Below are 14,587 nucleotides of genomic sequence, written 5' to 3' on the forward strand. Positions count from 1 at the left end.
TGGTCCCAAATTAACACTTTATTCCCCACCAATATAGCAAAAGCTGTCGAAAAAAAACCTATAATCATCATCCCTACACAAGGTATAGTCAGGAGTAAGCCAAGCAGTCTATTATAGTCTAAATTATAATATCTGTGATACCGAACATGCAACTTCCTCTTCAGAAACCGAACGTGGTCACTTAATGAATAAAGGAACATTTATCTTTCACAATATGTACACAGTTAGGTTTAATGTGCAAGATTTGCAATTACTATGTACACGTACATTCCTATCTGTTCAATCTAATATATTCACAGTACAGGAAAGCTTAAGGTCAGTATTGTGAAAAGGCCATCACACTGAAACCAAGAAAGAACAGAATTAGAACGTTACAGGGGTTCCAGCAGAACTACGATACAATAAAGAAAGGGGTTTGCAGACTGGGTAATCTCAGTATGCAGTCCTTGCAGGCACATTTCACTGCGATTGTTCTTACACCCGTCCCGTGGCAACATTGAGTATACTCCTCCTTCTTGCTATTTTCTTAAGTTCTTAACTGCTACGTAATCATCTATGAACTGAGGTGCCGCAGCAGGAACCGGATGCCATCACAGCGTGTACCCCTCGCACTGCAGCTGAACGAATGCGTGAGATCAGACCTGCAAACTGTTAACCAGGACCTCAGCAAGAGGCCGTGAACCTTTTCATTTATTTTCCTTCTCCGGAAGCAGCTTGCAAGCATGCAGGACTATGGTGCTGCCGCTCCAGTCTTTCGCAGCTACAGAGACGAGTAGAACAGGATGTAGGCAGCCGAGGACTTGACTGAAGATGTTGAGAAATCGGTCACTTCGTGGTCGTCGAACTTGTACCAGCGCTGCTTTATCGCATGCTTACAGTAGGCCGTGTAGTGTCCTCCATCCAAACCCCCGTAGTGGTTCTGTGTTAAAAGACAAGGTGGGTCGTAACTGTCCTTTATTCTCTATGGAACTCGACACTATAGCAGGGCTTTCAATGTTTTTGGCTACAGTACTTGTATTTGCACTTTTTTGTAACAGAAAAAGTGTACTTACAGAAACTCCATAGAGATTGTATTTTTTTAAGGTGTGCTTTGGGCCGATGACATATTGGGAGAGGTCCAGGTTGTCTAGAGGGAAATCCACATATGTCTGGAGTTTCTGTCTCCACCTTCCCTCATAGGAAAATCTGGAAAAGAGGAAATAATACCAGAACCAAATACAGATAACCTCAATGCAAATGTCATCTTTGCTTTGCATAAGCAGTTTTTAGTTTTGGTTCCTTCAGAGAAGCTGTACAGTAACAATGAACAAATTTAAGGCACTCTTACCGCTTCAGATGCACTAACAGAATCGGGGGGACTTTCCAGATTTCTAACTTCTTGGTTGAATCTCTGTGTGTTTTGCAGTGACTACAAAATACTCTGTTGTTGTCAGTCAGCTTTTCCTCTTTTGAAAATGACCGCAAGCAATCCTACAGAGAAAGGACAGAAAAAAAGATCAGACTAACAAACATGAAAAACAGACATTTGGTGCCCTGCACAGAGGGGGTTATGAGTGTTGAAACATTTTGCCCAAACAATACTGTATCTTATGTACTAAAACGATAAATCAATTTTAAAGATATACTATTCAACATTTTATTAGATTTAAAAATACCTGCCATTTACCTTTTTATTTTTTAAGTGAGTTGCATATCTGTGCAGCCTTGTCCGTGAATACTAAATACACAAAACCAACTAGAATAACTTTTAGCCCTCACAACACAGCCTACAGTCAGACACTCATTAAAAAACAATTAATATAATGCCACTTAATCTATGCCTCTGCTGCAATAAAGCTTTCCATTTTATCAGCTTTACACTTTCGATCAATACCCTAGAGGCAAAAATCTACCCTCCCAGTTTGATCCTGCTTTAGCCCCTCTTCATGGCCACTGAACCAAATCCCCTCACTGTCTTTACCCCTCTTACACCAGCAGTGTATTTACCTGCAGGCTGCACTTGTTTGTGGATGCTAATTGCAGCGATAAGTACATAAATGTTTCAAAGGTGCGTGATTTTCTGTGGCAAGTCAGACACTGCACAGTGGACTTGAACTGGCCCTGGAACAGAGCCACGATGATGGACTCATTGAGCAGCTTGTGTTTGCTCCACGCCAGTTCTGCTGCTTTGCAGTCGTCCAAGTGGTCGTTACTTTCTTCTTTGTACCTCTTTCGGTTGTCAGCCTGGAGAAGAAAAATCAGAAGAGAAATGATTCTAGACGCAGTGATACAATTGGTGGAATAACGGTGGACTAACAGAGTCCACTTTCAAATTGGTCATTCCATAAGATTCAAGAGAAAGGAAGTAAAAAGGTCTCTCTAATGTCACCAAAACCTTCATTGATGAATGGTACCATTTAAATGTGTTATATTCCACACACAGAGAATAGATCCTATTTTGTAAACGCATTCCCAGGAAAATCCAGAGAGACCCTCGGCTTATCTAAAAACCACAAATAAAAATTAATATTGAACTCCGCAAGTTTTAACATGTAACTTCACTCCATTCACATGCTACCAATCCCAATCGTAACAGCTTTCTTGCATATATTATGGAAGGGTTTATTTCTTAGGGTTTATCAAAGGAAAACATTTTTTCCTCACTATAATTAAATCCATACAAAAATCAAAAGCACAATTCTCTTCAGTGTTCAGGGAGACAGCTAGGTCTAATGAAGACAATGGAACAGACAATGTTGGGGATGGAGAGCAGAGTGTGACAATGCTTCACAGACACCAGACCCAGCTCTGTATGTACTAAATAGGAGATATAGTACAAACCAGATGTTTAACCTTATTTTAAACACTGTTTTGGGTAAAGAATAGCAGGGCTCAGTGTTGGTCTGCACCATATAAACCCACCACGGGTTAAGACTCGATACAGGCGTCTATAATGATGCATGTTTCTGATCATCCATGCAAGACTTTGTTTGACAGATGTTAAACACTCCCAACAACACAACAGAAAATTCAAAAAAATAAATACAAAACATCACATTACTTACTCTCTAATTTGCCATCAAAATGAAAACCAAAGAAAGGAAAAAGGGAGAAATTGACACCCCGTGAAATCAAGAAATTAATAATTGAAATAACATAAGTAAATTCCTACCTGAGTTTTAATAGAGCACTACTTAAAATACATAAAAATATATATATATTACAACATTCATTTTACATAATTACAACTTATGGAAGAGATAGTTTCAACTTTAACTGTGCATTAACGGTCAATTGTTTTTTAATGATTATAAACTGTGGTAATATTTAACCTTGGTTTCAAAATGCTACTATTCTGACATTTGGTAAACTTTGAGAAGTGAAATGAACATGCTACCAAGTCTTACCTTATTCAGGTCTTCGTGGAGCCCATCCATGAGGAACAGCAGGAGCTCCTGGGAGTCCTGGTGATCAGAGCTTGTGAACCGGTCATTGATCTTTCCAATAGTGATTTTAAAATCTCGAGGACTGATGCACTTGTACAGCCCAGACCACAGGGCTTTCATTATCACGGCAAACTCCTCTGCCACTTCTCCTTTGTGGCCCAGGATATTACCCCTGTTAGATACGTGAAAAACAACACGCTGTTACCCAGCATGGTTGGACAACACAGCGCAAGTCGCTGCATCACAAAATCTACAAGAAAACAACACTTGTTAATTTGAGCACGAATTCCGTCACACAAACAGGTTGTGTGTGTCCTGTGGGACACAACCCTCGGCCTGCACCCAACACTCTGCCCACAGGTTACACAGCACTTTCTCTACAAGGACGAGAAGAGGAAATAATCCTCTTGGTACCTGTTGATATCATCTTGGTAGATGTTCTTGTTGAAGTACTCAGCCATGCCAGGTGTGTTGCAAAGGCACTGCAGGATGGAGTTCATGTAGCAGGTGTTGCCCAGGTTGCGCAGGCCGGTCAGGGAGGCCCCCAGGCCGCCGTACACAGGGTTCAAGTTCCGGATCTTGGCTGCGGACGGTCGCGAGATCTCAGGTTTAGTGTAGGTGATGAGGCTGGGAGGCCTGCAGGAGACAGAATGTGTTACTTTTAAGCAAAATTGTACAAGTACGTGCTCTCTTCTGACTGAATGTTAGGTATGTTTGTTTGTTTGCTTGTTTGGTGTTTTTTCTGCAGTGTGCGCTCCAACAACTCTGAAAAGAACCATACAGGATGTGATTTTCAGCTAGCACATACAATAGATGGATAAACAACCTTTTAACAGTGTTTGCAGCAGACATGATTATGCTTCATCCTAGACAATCGAAGATTTCACATCGGCAGTGAAGGATAGTCGTGCATGTTGGCTTCGAGGCACAGAGGCATTCACTCGAGTGACTAAGCCAGCAGCGGCAGCGAGAGTCAGAGTCAGACCACGTACTTGGTCTCCCGGTTGATGGTGGGGGTCACGGTGACTTTCTTCTTGCCCTCCTCCTGGATGTCCTGGGTGATGTCAGGCGAGGAGTAGGAGCGTTTTAGTTTGGAGTGCTGCTCTCTGTCGGCCTCTGCCACCCGCGCCAGCTTCTGCTTGAGCGTAGGGGGCGTGGCGGGGGGCGTCTGGGACATGCTCATCTCCGGAGGGTACAAGTGCACCATGTTGGTAGGGGAGTGGTAGTAGCGGTATGTTCCAGTCACGATGTCTAAAAACTGCAAAATAAATAAGAATGTCAAAATGTGCTGGAGATCTCCCTTTTCAGAATTGATTGTGACATGCTTTTGCTTTTTTTCTTGTGTGTGTAAAGCATTCTGAAATGGATTTGAGATTTTATGTTTTCACTCTAAATTACATTTTCAACGGCACATTTTTCTAGCAGTGCAGCATGTGTTATACTTTTCAGGGCACTTTTCTAACATTACCTTCATCCAGCCGTCTGGAAGCCCAGGCACACTCCTGCCCATCTCTTCGCTCCGTGCTCGAGTCAGGGGCTCACGCTGCAATGACAAAGCGTGGCATCAGTGCATTTGTCTAACTTGTCTAAACAGGACCCAACACTGTGATAGAATCAGTTACAAAATCTGTACATGGATCAACAGGTAGAAATAAAATGCTAACTTTAGATGGACAACAGGAAAAAGAAACATGCAAAACAATCAGATCAATTTCATTCTGACATCTTTACGGATACCTCATTGTTATTCAGGAGTCTCCATACCACCTTCACAGCTTTGTAGCATCTTTAAACTGAATGGAACACCTTCCCCAGAAACTGTAACAATTATGATGACAAGGATTCTTAACACTGCTTAGTACTATGTTGATATACCTTTGGTTTTTCTATGTCTTCTTCTGTGTTATCTTTTAAAATCCTTGTTTTTTGGTTTTCATTCTCTAGTTGTTTGTTATTCTGCTTAGGAACCTGAATTGAGACAAGAGAAAGCTACAATCACTTTTTTTTTTTTTCCCCCAAACCGATATCTAGATGAGGAGGGTAAATTAAGTTTTAAGCATGAAAAATAATCTAATGCTTTAGCACAGGATCTATGTTACTACTACACTGAATGGTTAGTGGAGTCCAACCCAGGTAACGCCAGGACTTAAACCGCCAGACTCACCTTGACTTGACTGATGAGGACGTTCTCTGGAGAAGACTCACGAGACATCTTATTTGCCTTTGAGTCTGCACTCCGATCTTTCTGCTGCCCTTGCTCTCTCTCTTCCTTCAGTTTCTTCTCCTGCTCTTCCTTCTCTGCCTGCAGTTTCTTCCTTTCCAGATCCTCCTTGTGTTGGCCATCTTTCTCTTTCTTTACCTTCCGCTCTCTGTCTTCCTTCTCCCGTTCCTCCCTCTCCCTGCGCTCCTCCTGCTCCTTCTCCCCCTTCAGCCTCTGCTCCTGCCTCTCCTTCTCCAACCTCTCGTCCTCCCTGCGCTGGTCTTCCTGCGCCTGCCTCTCACGCTTCCTGTGCTCTTGCTCCATTTTGGCCTTTTCAATGATGTGAGTGGCTTCGGCGTGGATCTGGCTCCTCTCCTCGTCTGTCAGAGAGTTTTTGATTGCCAGCGCTGGCTTTATAGAGCGGTCGGGAATGACAGGTCCATTCTGGATTGGTGTTTGGTCCTTATTTGTGGCATCATTATTTGGTCTGACACCATCAGATACTTTGACTGAAGGTTTTTTACTGCGGTCAATCTGGAGAGAGAGGAGATTGAGACTAAATTTGAGATTATTGTACTGGTTTAGACAAAGGCATGTAGCACTAAAAAAAAACAGCCACTGACCTGTGGAATAGCCTTTGCTGCAGGCTGGCTGGCTGACACCATTCCTGGTTTGGCTGCAGCGGTGGGAGGGGACATGGGCGGGGCCCTGGGGGTCTCTGGGAACTCGACAGTCTCCTCTGGTGCAGGCTCCTCCTCAGCAGAACTCTTTCCATTCATCTCGACAGGTGGCTCGGGCTCGGGCTCTGGCTCGGGCTCTGGCTCCGGCTCGAGAGGGGTTGGGGGCCTGGGCTCCTCTAAAGACGGGTAGCTGAAATTCACTGCTCCCGACACAGAAACAGTGACTTAGTTGCATTCATTCTTCTAGAGATTAGCAAATCTCTTAATTCAAAAGTAACAACGACAAAATTATGAAACTTACACAAATTAGGCAGGTTTTCAGTCGTTTCTTGCCTTGGTAGTTTGACTTTGGCGTAGGATGTATACATGGGATAGAATAGCAACCAGGATTCATAGCCACCCTCCAGCACCAAGGGCTCACTGCGGAGAATGGTCGTACTGTCCCACTAAAACATAAAGACACTTTTTTTTTTTCCCCCAATTACACTGCCACAAATCAAAGTGCCTACTTAAGCTACAACGGGCTATTTTTGTCATATGAAATCAAGACTGGCACAATCCCTATTGTGGTGCATGAATATCCTATGCTCAGTAACTACTGGCAATCATTTTCACCTCCTGCCCTAATCGTCATCAATTTCAGTCTAATAATGCAGTTGGATTTAGAAAAGTCCAGCACTAAGACACACAGTAGGTTAAAGCCTCTTGATTAAGGAAAGAGCTCAGCAGCCATTAATGGGTAGGAATGCTAGAGAATACATCTGACACGGCACCTTGAACAGGGCATCCTTCAGGCTCTGCAGTGTGGTCCCAAGTGTCAGGTCCTTCACCGAGCTGAACCAGTCCAGTATGACAATGTAGTCCGCAAAGCCTCGTTGCTTCCACAGCACTTCGGATTCTTCTGGGAGCTTCACCTCAATCTGATTGACAGTTATCCTGATCAAAGAAAAGGCAATTTGCATAACCAGTTGCAGAGACCACTGTGTATAGTAAGTGTTTCCACCAGGGTATTGTTTGTTTTCAAAGGAAACAGCTTTCATTTTAAAGCACAGTTTTACTGAACTTCCTGTAGGAGGAGAATGCAGATTAAAAAATGTGAGATCTAAATATGCAGATGAACTGGTTTGTCACATATACCATGAATACAAATGGTACATGGCTCAGGAAGATTTCACAACTGATGTCCATTTCCTTAGAGCTCCAGGGTCATTACAAAGCCCAGTGGAATCCTGTCCCACATTGTATACCTGGTTTGAACCATTCAGCCCAATACAGATGTAGTAAACGTAATTCTACATCCACCAAATCCACCACCTCCACTCTTACCCTGGGCTGATAGCCTCCTCAGGAACGCTGATGCATTTCTGCATAGGCACTTGAATTCGAGACTCCTGGTAATCCCTCATGCTCCTAGCATCCATGATAATCACAGTCATACTTGGGTCCTTTATCATCTGAAACAGCTTCTCAGCTGTGATTCCTCCCGGGGGGGCGGACGCTATCATGCAAGAGTGTCTGGATTAGTGAGACTTCTTCATTTGAAATGCTGCACATGCTCTTTGCAAGAGTGACACCTTGATCCCAGTTTGCAACTTAGACACACAAAATAGTGGCAACGCCAATTATGAAATTATCCTTTACAAACTTCTTGGTCTACTGCTTGGGATATATAATTGGCAAATATAATTGCTTTTCAGAACCATAAGCCATGTTACTCTGGTTTCCTCACCTTTTGGGGCATCAGTTTTCGCATCCTTCAGATCCCCTTTAATCTAGAAAATTGCAGCAGAAGACACGTAACTCACAGGCCATATCATTAACCTGAAACTAGCACATTATCTTCCCAAATACATATTTACATTTAAATATATATTTACATATAAATACATATGCTATATATATTCCCCCTTTTCGGAGTAAACAGCGATTCAATTACACTACTTCTAGCACTAGTCCACAGTTTGTTTTTTTAATCTACTATAAACTTTATCTACAAAGAGCCATTAATCCTTGACTTGCCCTTAACTTATCCATACAGTCTTCTCCAGATTGAATTCAGGAATGTGCATGTATTGCCCCCAGAGCAGGGAATGGGTAACTTTATAACAAGATCATACTTCATCCCAAAATAATAAGTCACTGATTTCTTAATAGGCCTACATGTTTTTCCATTAAAAAAAAACATACAAGTTGTCTAATTTATAAAATGTGAATATTAAAAAATATATAATAATAAATAGAACTGCTTTCTTAAATAGCATATTTTTTTGGTTTGGTCTTTTTCATGCTGGATAAGGACACTTTTTCCATTTAGTACTGCCACTTTAAATATATATATACATGTCCCTGGCAAAACTATAATCTGCAGCTCTACATTGATAATACCATTCTGCAGTATATAACAAACATTAGAGAATTCCATATAAAATAATAAATATTGAAAACATTTATATTTACACTGTGTGCTCCCAAAGCATCTAATACAATATCCTTGCTACCCCCCCCACAACCCCAGTCTGCATACTGCACATAAGTCTCTTAGTTTTAAAGGGGACTGTTATCTAAAGATAATCCTCAAAAGATCATACAGCACCTTCTTATTTTCTTTCTTGGACTCTGTTATCTCTTTCAATGAACTAATTCCCAGTTCCTTTTCAGATTTTTCCTCCCTCTGTTTCTTTTCCTCTTGTCTTTCTCTTTCTTCCAGCTTTTTACGCACCTCCGCTTCCTCGTACCTTTATTAGGATACGATAATAAAGTGAACACACTGGAACACTGCGTCATTCTTAGCCACTCTTACTCAAAAACCTGTTTTTTATACACACTTAAATACATATTAAATATCCTGCAATTATACATCAAACATCAAAAACCGACTGTAAGCACTGACCTGAGCTTAAGGCTGTCAGATAGCTTTTCAGCTTCCTCTATGGCTTTTTTAAAGCTTGTTGGTCCAAGCATAGAAAGATAATATTCCTAAGAAAAATAACAGATAAAGTATATATTATTAATCAATAGCTTCAGCAGTACAGCAAAATCAATATTAATATCCATTTGAAAAAAAACCAACAACACATTATTACTATGGCTCTATGACATATAGTAACATTTACTGTTTATAAATTACTTAATAGCACTAGCACATTTCTCTACCAAGCATTTACAGTGCTTGCATTGCATAGATAAAGCTGACCTACATATGTTGCCTGGCACAAGACAAAAAAACATTTAAATGACTACTTTTACATTCCTGGTGGAACAACAGAAGAACTGTCCAGGTAAAAAAAAAAAAAAAAAAAAAAAGCAGTTTGGTACAACCAAGAATTAAACTGTTTTTACCTCCCTGTCAGAGTGACTCTACCTCACAATCACCTCCAAAACATACAGTATTCACCATAATTCATCCCAGTCTGCAATTATTATTATTATGATTATTGTTGTTGTAGTTAACTTCATTCCCAAGCCCTGTTTTGCAGACATCTCCTCAAATAAGATGCAGAGTGCTCTGAATGAATATGAAGAAGCAAACGTGGCATGTGAAGGAAGTGCAGATGCATATGTACGCCGTACCTGTTGTTGCTTGAAGTCGGACCTTTTTTTAATAAGGTCATAGACAGCCAGGTATTTCATGTACAGAACATACGCCTTTTCTTCATCTCGGTCTAAGCGACACTCCTCTGCGGCCTTAAAGATTTTACAGGCACTCTGAACATAACTGAATGGGAAAAAAAAGAAAAAATGCAATTGATTTATAAAAAGTTATTGATATTCAGCTACAGTATAGGCTAATACCTAGCTATGGTCAAATATGTTACATTAACATTGTGTAATGACAGTAGGAGCTTAGAAGGACAATTCATTCATGTTATGTGCAATTGATGAACTTTCAAACTGACTCCACAGTTCTACGGAAAAGACAGGTGAAAGCATGCTATTCGACAGGTTTACATTAATCTGCTATTATTATTAACACAAGCAAAATATAATTCTGTAAGTTATGCAGAGAGAAACATAATGGTAATACACAAAGGATGCATTCACATAAGATGAATAAGACATAAGGAGAAGATACCTACCTTCTGGTACTGATTTTGTCTGGCTTAACCTCAGCTTTTTTGTTAAGTTCACCCAAAGATGTTGAAAGGTACAGTTCTTTCACTCCAGCGGATACTGATGGCATCTTTGCAGATATCTTGGGACTGTTGTGGAATTAATTTCACATGCTCTTGCACTAGTTCATGGTTCTTCCCACTAACAAAATAAAGAAATAGGAAGTCCCTGAACTAAAAAAAAAATCCTTTATTTAAAGCCCTTCTCTATTGTCAGTATACCACGGTTAGGAATGCTCACTGTGTTCCAGAAAATACAACATGCTAAATGGACTACCCAGTACGTGTATATCAGCGATTTAGTAAACAAAATAGTTAATATGCAATATATCAATGCTGTCTGTGTGTGTAAGTCATATTTTGTCATAGCCATGTACAATCAGTGCGACATTTCAAGTTATTACAGTAGGATTCTGTATTAACAAGCAAATAATGAAACATATCACCATGTTTCCTTAAAAGAATATTCAATTCTAGATTGCATGGGTTCTAATACAATCCTGATGACTGTGTTATTGATTTGTAACTGTTCAGTGCACTCGTTACCTCAATATACCTGCAGCAAAACAAGTACTTTGGGACAACAGAATACGAAGCATGAAAAACATAAAAACACAACAATCCATGCACGCTACATTCTTAACAACAACATAAGTGTATTTAAATGATATACATTTTATATCAGGTGCAAAGAAGTAAGCTACAGAGAACAGCTTATGCTGGGCCTGAAACCTTTTCTACTTCCACAACTATTCCCATCGATAACAACATCCAGGAAGCAGCCCCGTTAAATTGTTACACAATATCTGAATACTGCCACGCATATACTGGGCACAGGAGGTCTGTGGTTTTGATCAATATACAAAACCAGAAGACTGCATTAAATTGACCAAAATCGTGGGTTCTTACCAGCTCGAAGTTATCGGACTGTTATTGTTTCCAGTGTAGCTGATTCCCGGAACAAACTCCGTACTGTCACTCACACAGCAGCTTCAACCCATGACGTCATATCAGCAGGAGGTGGGCTTTCAAAATACAGTAGCTTTATTAACACAATCCGTTAACAGGAAGTGTTATGTTGTAATTTATAATGTACAGTACTGTCAATATTTTTGTACTGAGTAATAAAACATGAAATAATGTATATTGTAGATCTGTAATACATAATAAATAAACTTTATTTTTATTGACAACGGATTTAACTTGATTTAAAATAACAAGACAACTTATTTTTTCATATTACGGTACAACACACTTCAAAAATGTGTCTTGGGTATCATCGTTTATTTCTGAATATGACTGTTCGGTGTCTACAAGCCAATAAAATTGACATTTAATTCAGTGGGAAATGAAACACAGTACTATTATGGCATCTGTGTTGCCCAGTCATTATTTATTCACATCTTGTAAATACATATACCACCAACAAATATTAGAGCAGTCTGCGGGGTTATCAGATCCATTATATATAATTATGATTTAAAAGCAGAGCAGGAATCCCACAGATTAAAAGCCGCAGGCCTGTCTGTTGAAATTTACACAGTAATGCAATGAAGAAAAAAAAAACGATGTAGTTTTCACATGAATTCGTACACAAAAGCTCTCCCTGCATAGGCCTGGCTGGAATATGCTATAATTACCAATAAGGTATTAAATATAGCGTTTGCAGATATAATTTTAAAATTGAATCTAAAATTTGAAGTAAAAAAAGTAAAAACTACTACTATTAAAGTTGTATCATACGTTCAACAGTAATAGTAATTTAACATATAGAGTAATGTGTTCAAACGTATGATTACAGTATCGGTTATCGTTACTGTATTGTATCAACAGCTGCGCTTTCCTATGCAACCCCAGCATATCTGCACCCTGCAGCTGCGAGAGCCAGGGCGCATGCGCATTCGATTGTGTGTATCCCTCCGCACGTTCATATACATTATTTTTTTCAATTGTTTTCCTGAATAATACAGCACATTGTTGGTTACAAACAGTGGCGAGAAATTGCCCACAAGTGAATCATCGTCACTTGCATGAATAGTATATACGCAGTGCGAATCCGTCTGAATAATAATAATAATAATAATAATAATAATAATAAAACTAGTCACACACCCACAGATAGTGCACCTCCGCGCAAAATACGGGGACTTTTCTTTGAGTAAAAAAATTGGGCGCCGAAGAGACGGCATTATAAGAAAATCACCCCGGTTCCCCCACAGCCTTCGCCGACCCGAAATACTGCGTTTCGGTGGATTCAAACAGCAAGGTAAGGCTCAGGCGCACATGCTATCAATGCGGCGGGCAATAAGGAATCTTTTCCAGGTCAGTGTCGGGGTATTTTGTGTGGCCCTACCGGATGTGGAAGTTGATCTCTTTGCTGGTGAAAAATAATTCAACTTCCCCCGGAACCCCGATCATCCGACCGATTTCCTGTTTATTGCATTAACTTGCCAGATTTCCGGGGCTACTGGTGTTTAGGGGGTTTAAGTTTTTGACGAATGTGTGACCTGTTGTGTACATTTGGTTTGGGGGTACAGATCTTTTCTGGAGGGGGTTCGCGTTATGAGAGAAAATGGAGGCCGGTGGTTCAGTGCGCTGTGTGTGGCTAGAGACGTAGTGGGGCCATGGCCTGATTCGTGCATTGTGGAGAAAAGACTGTTAAATGCGATGGAGATGTGTCCATTTATGTCTTTATAAAGCGACACGTAATCGTCATCGAGTTTAAGAATAATAATAATAATTATAAAATTGATACGTGTAAATACTGAACAGTGAGCTTTATTTGTTTATCCGCCCCGTTTGGTATGCAGATTGATTTAAAAAAGGGCACTACGCGTTTTGGGGGGTTTATGTACTTTATAAATGGGTCGTCGTTGTTGTGTCTCTAAGCCAAACATTTGAAGATCAGCACCATCTGCATTTTATGCATTGCTTTATGCACACGTATTCGGGTTTTCTGTTTTATTCCCTAAAGACTTCACTGTTTTCGATTGCAATTCGCCATTTTGATTGTGTTTATAGGCTTATATATATTCAATATGCACGCATAAAGATGTATAATTCCAAACAAGCCTATGCAAATGAATGTGTATGTATACACATCATTATTGTTTAGCACAAACTACAATCGATTTTTCATATTTTGCAAGGACGCTTCACAGTTCGTTTGTACAGAAAATCCAAACGAGTGTTTCAGTAGGCCTATTGCAGTTAGTGCTGTACTCCGTTTATTAACACAATTAAAGATTGCGTTTCGTGTGCTAAGTAATACAATTGGAAATGCCCCGGGTGTTCTTAAAAAATATACAAAAGCATCCTTGCTGTATCTGATTTCCCATTAATACTCGCTCCTGGTTCTCCTTGATATTCTGTTTAACCCTGTATAAACCACCCTCAAAACGCCCTTACAGATGCATACGAATACTTGTATTGACTATAGTTAAAAGCTGGGGGTTGTTAATGTGAGAACTGACTAATGTAGGGATCTTATCTAATGTGATCTGTAAAACATTTTTCTTGTAAAGCACAACCAATTTAATTGTTAATGTCTTTACATCTGACTAAGTGTTTAAATCTCGGCGGATTGCTTCAGAGTTTTATGATATACATGTGCGGAAATACTTTTGTTTAAAGAATCAAAATAAATGTTTTCCTTTTTGTTGCCACAAGTGGGTGCTGTTTCGTTATTAAATAGCATGATGGCTGACTGTGACTATTATTCAGCAGAGCAATTAAATAACCAACCAAATGCGGGGCAATTTGACCGCTGGCGGGTAGGTGTCGCAACAGTGGCTATTTCTTTTTCACTATGCACTATCCCAACATTGAAAACATCTATATCGTCTTCTGGAACCTATAAATAGGTTTTACAATGTATTAAAAATATAATGTCTTCTGCTTTAGCTATTTATTGACAGACTTAGTTTACACAAGCATTACAAAAGTGCAGTAGTATAGTTAATGTAAAATACAAAGCATACATCCTAGTTTAAAGAGGTAATAAGTGCAGACATTATGCAGTCAAGTCCCATGTATGTGTTAGGGGGGCATCTGATAAATCAGATTTAAAGAATATGAGTTCTAACAATGTATAAGTAAACAGGAGCACAAGGAAGCATAGTTCTATGAATTGCAAAAACTGCCCACAGATATTGTATTTATTATCCTCGTCTT

General features: G+C 39.9%; 2 protein-coding genes across 5 annotated transcripts in view; one reads left to right on the top strand and one right to left on the bottom strand.

The window, feature by feature from the left end:
* Nucleotides 1-12,663, bottom strand: usp8 (ubiquitin specific peptidase 8). Of its 3 annotated transcripts, none has more exons than XM_066701439.1 (21): nucleotides 12,527-12,663; nucleotides 11,324-11,439; nucleotides 10,382-10,556; nucleotides 9,876-10,020; nucleotides 9,196-9,281; nucleotides 8,899-9,040; nucleotides 8,035-8,077; nucleotides 7,632-7,803; nucleotides 7,079-7,241; nucleotides 6,607-6,751; nucleotides 6,249-6,505; nucleotides 5,590-6,159; nucleotides 5,301-5,393; nucleotides 4,894-4,968; nucleotides 4,418-4,683; nucleotides 3,840-4,061; nucleotides 3,387-3,597; nucleotides 1,987-2,223; nucleotides 1,328-1,470; nucleotides 1,053-1,185; nucleotides 1-919 (listed from the first exon to the last, which is right to left on the bottom strand). In XM_066701439.1, the coding sequence occupies exons 3-21, from the start codon at nucleotides 10,483-10,485 to the stop codon at nucleotides 761-763; spliced, it is 3,366 nt and encodes a 1,121-aa protein (XP_066557536.1). In that variant the 5' UTR covers nucleotides 10,486-10,556; nucleotides 11,324-11,439; nucleotides 12,527-12,663; the 3' UTR covers nucleotides 1-760. The 3 variants fall into 3 exon arrangements, with proteins under 3 accessions (XP_066557536.1, XP_066557537.1, XP_066557538.1); XM_066701440.1 differs by having other exon boundaries at nucleotides 10,382-10,588; XM_066701441.1 differs by lacking the exon at nucleotides 5,301-5,393.
* The window catches only part of gabpb1 (GA binding protein transcription factor subunit beta 1), an 18,698-nt gene continuing 16,702 nt past the window's right edge, over nucleotides 12,592-14,587 (top strand). For both annotated transcript variants that reach the window (XM_066701443.1, XM_066701444.1), the window contains exon 1: nucleotides 12,592-12,680. The gene's annotated coding sequence lies outside the window, so the exon portion shown is untranslated. The remainder of the gene's footprint in view (nucleotides 12,681-14,587) is intronic.

Source organism: Amia ocellicauda, chromosome 4, assembly GCF_036373705.1.
Source record: "Amia ocellicauda isolate fAmiCal2 chromosome 4, fAmiCal2.hap1, whole genome shotgun sequence".
NCBI lineage: Eukaryota > Metazoa > Chordata > Actinopteri > Amiiformes > Amiidae > Amia > Amia ocellicauda.

Excerpts from the sequence above, each read along its gene's own strand:
- usp8 (XM_066701439.1), bottom strand. The coding sequence starts at position 10,485 with ATGCCATCAGTATCCGCTGGAGTGAAAGAACTGTACCTTTCAACATCT. Across the intron at positions 7,242-7,631 it reads GAGGAGGCTATCAGCCCAGG|GATAACTGTCAATCAGATTG; the intron begins GTAAGAGTGGAG and ends TTCTTTGATCAG. Across the intron at positions 5,394-5,589 it reads TCCTCATCAGTCAAGTCAAG|GTTCCTAAGCAGAATAACAA; the intron begins GTGAGTCTGGCG and ends GTCTCAATTCAG.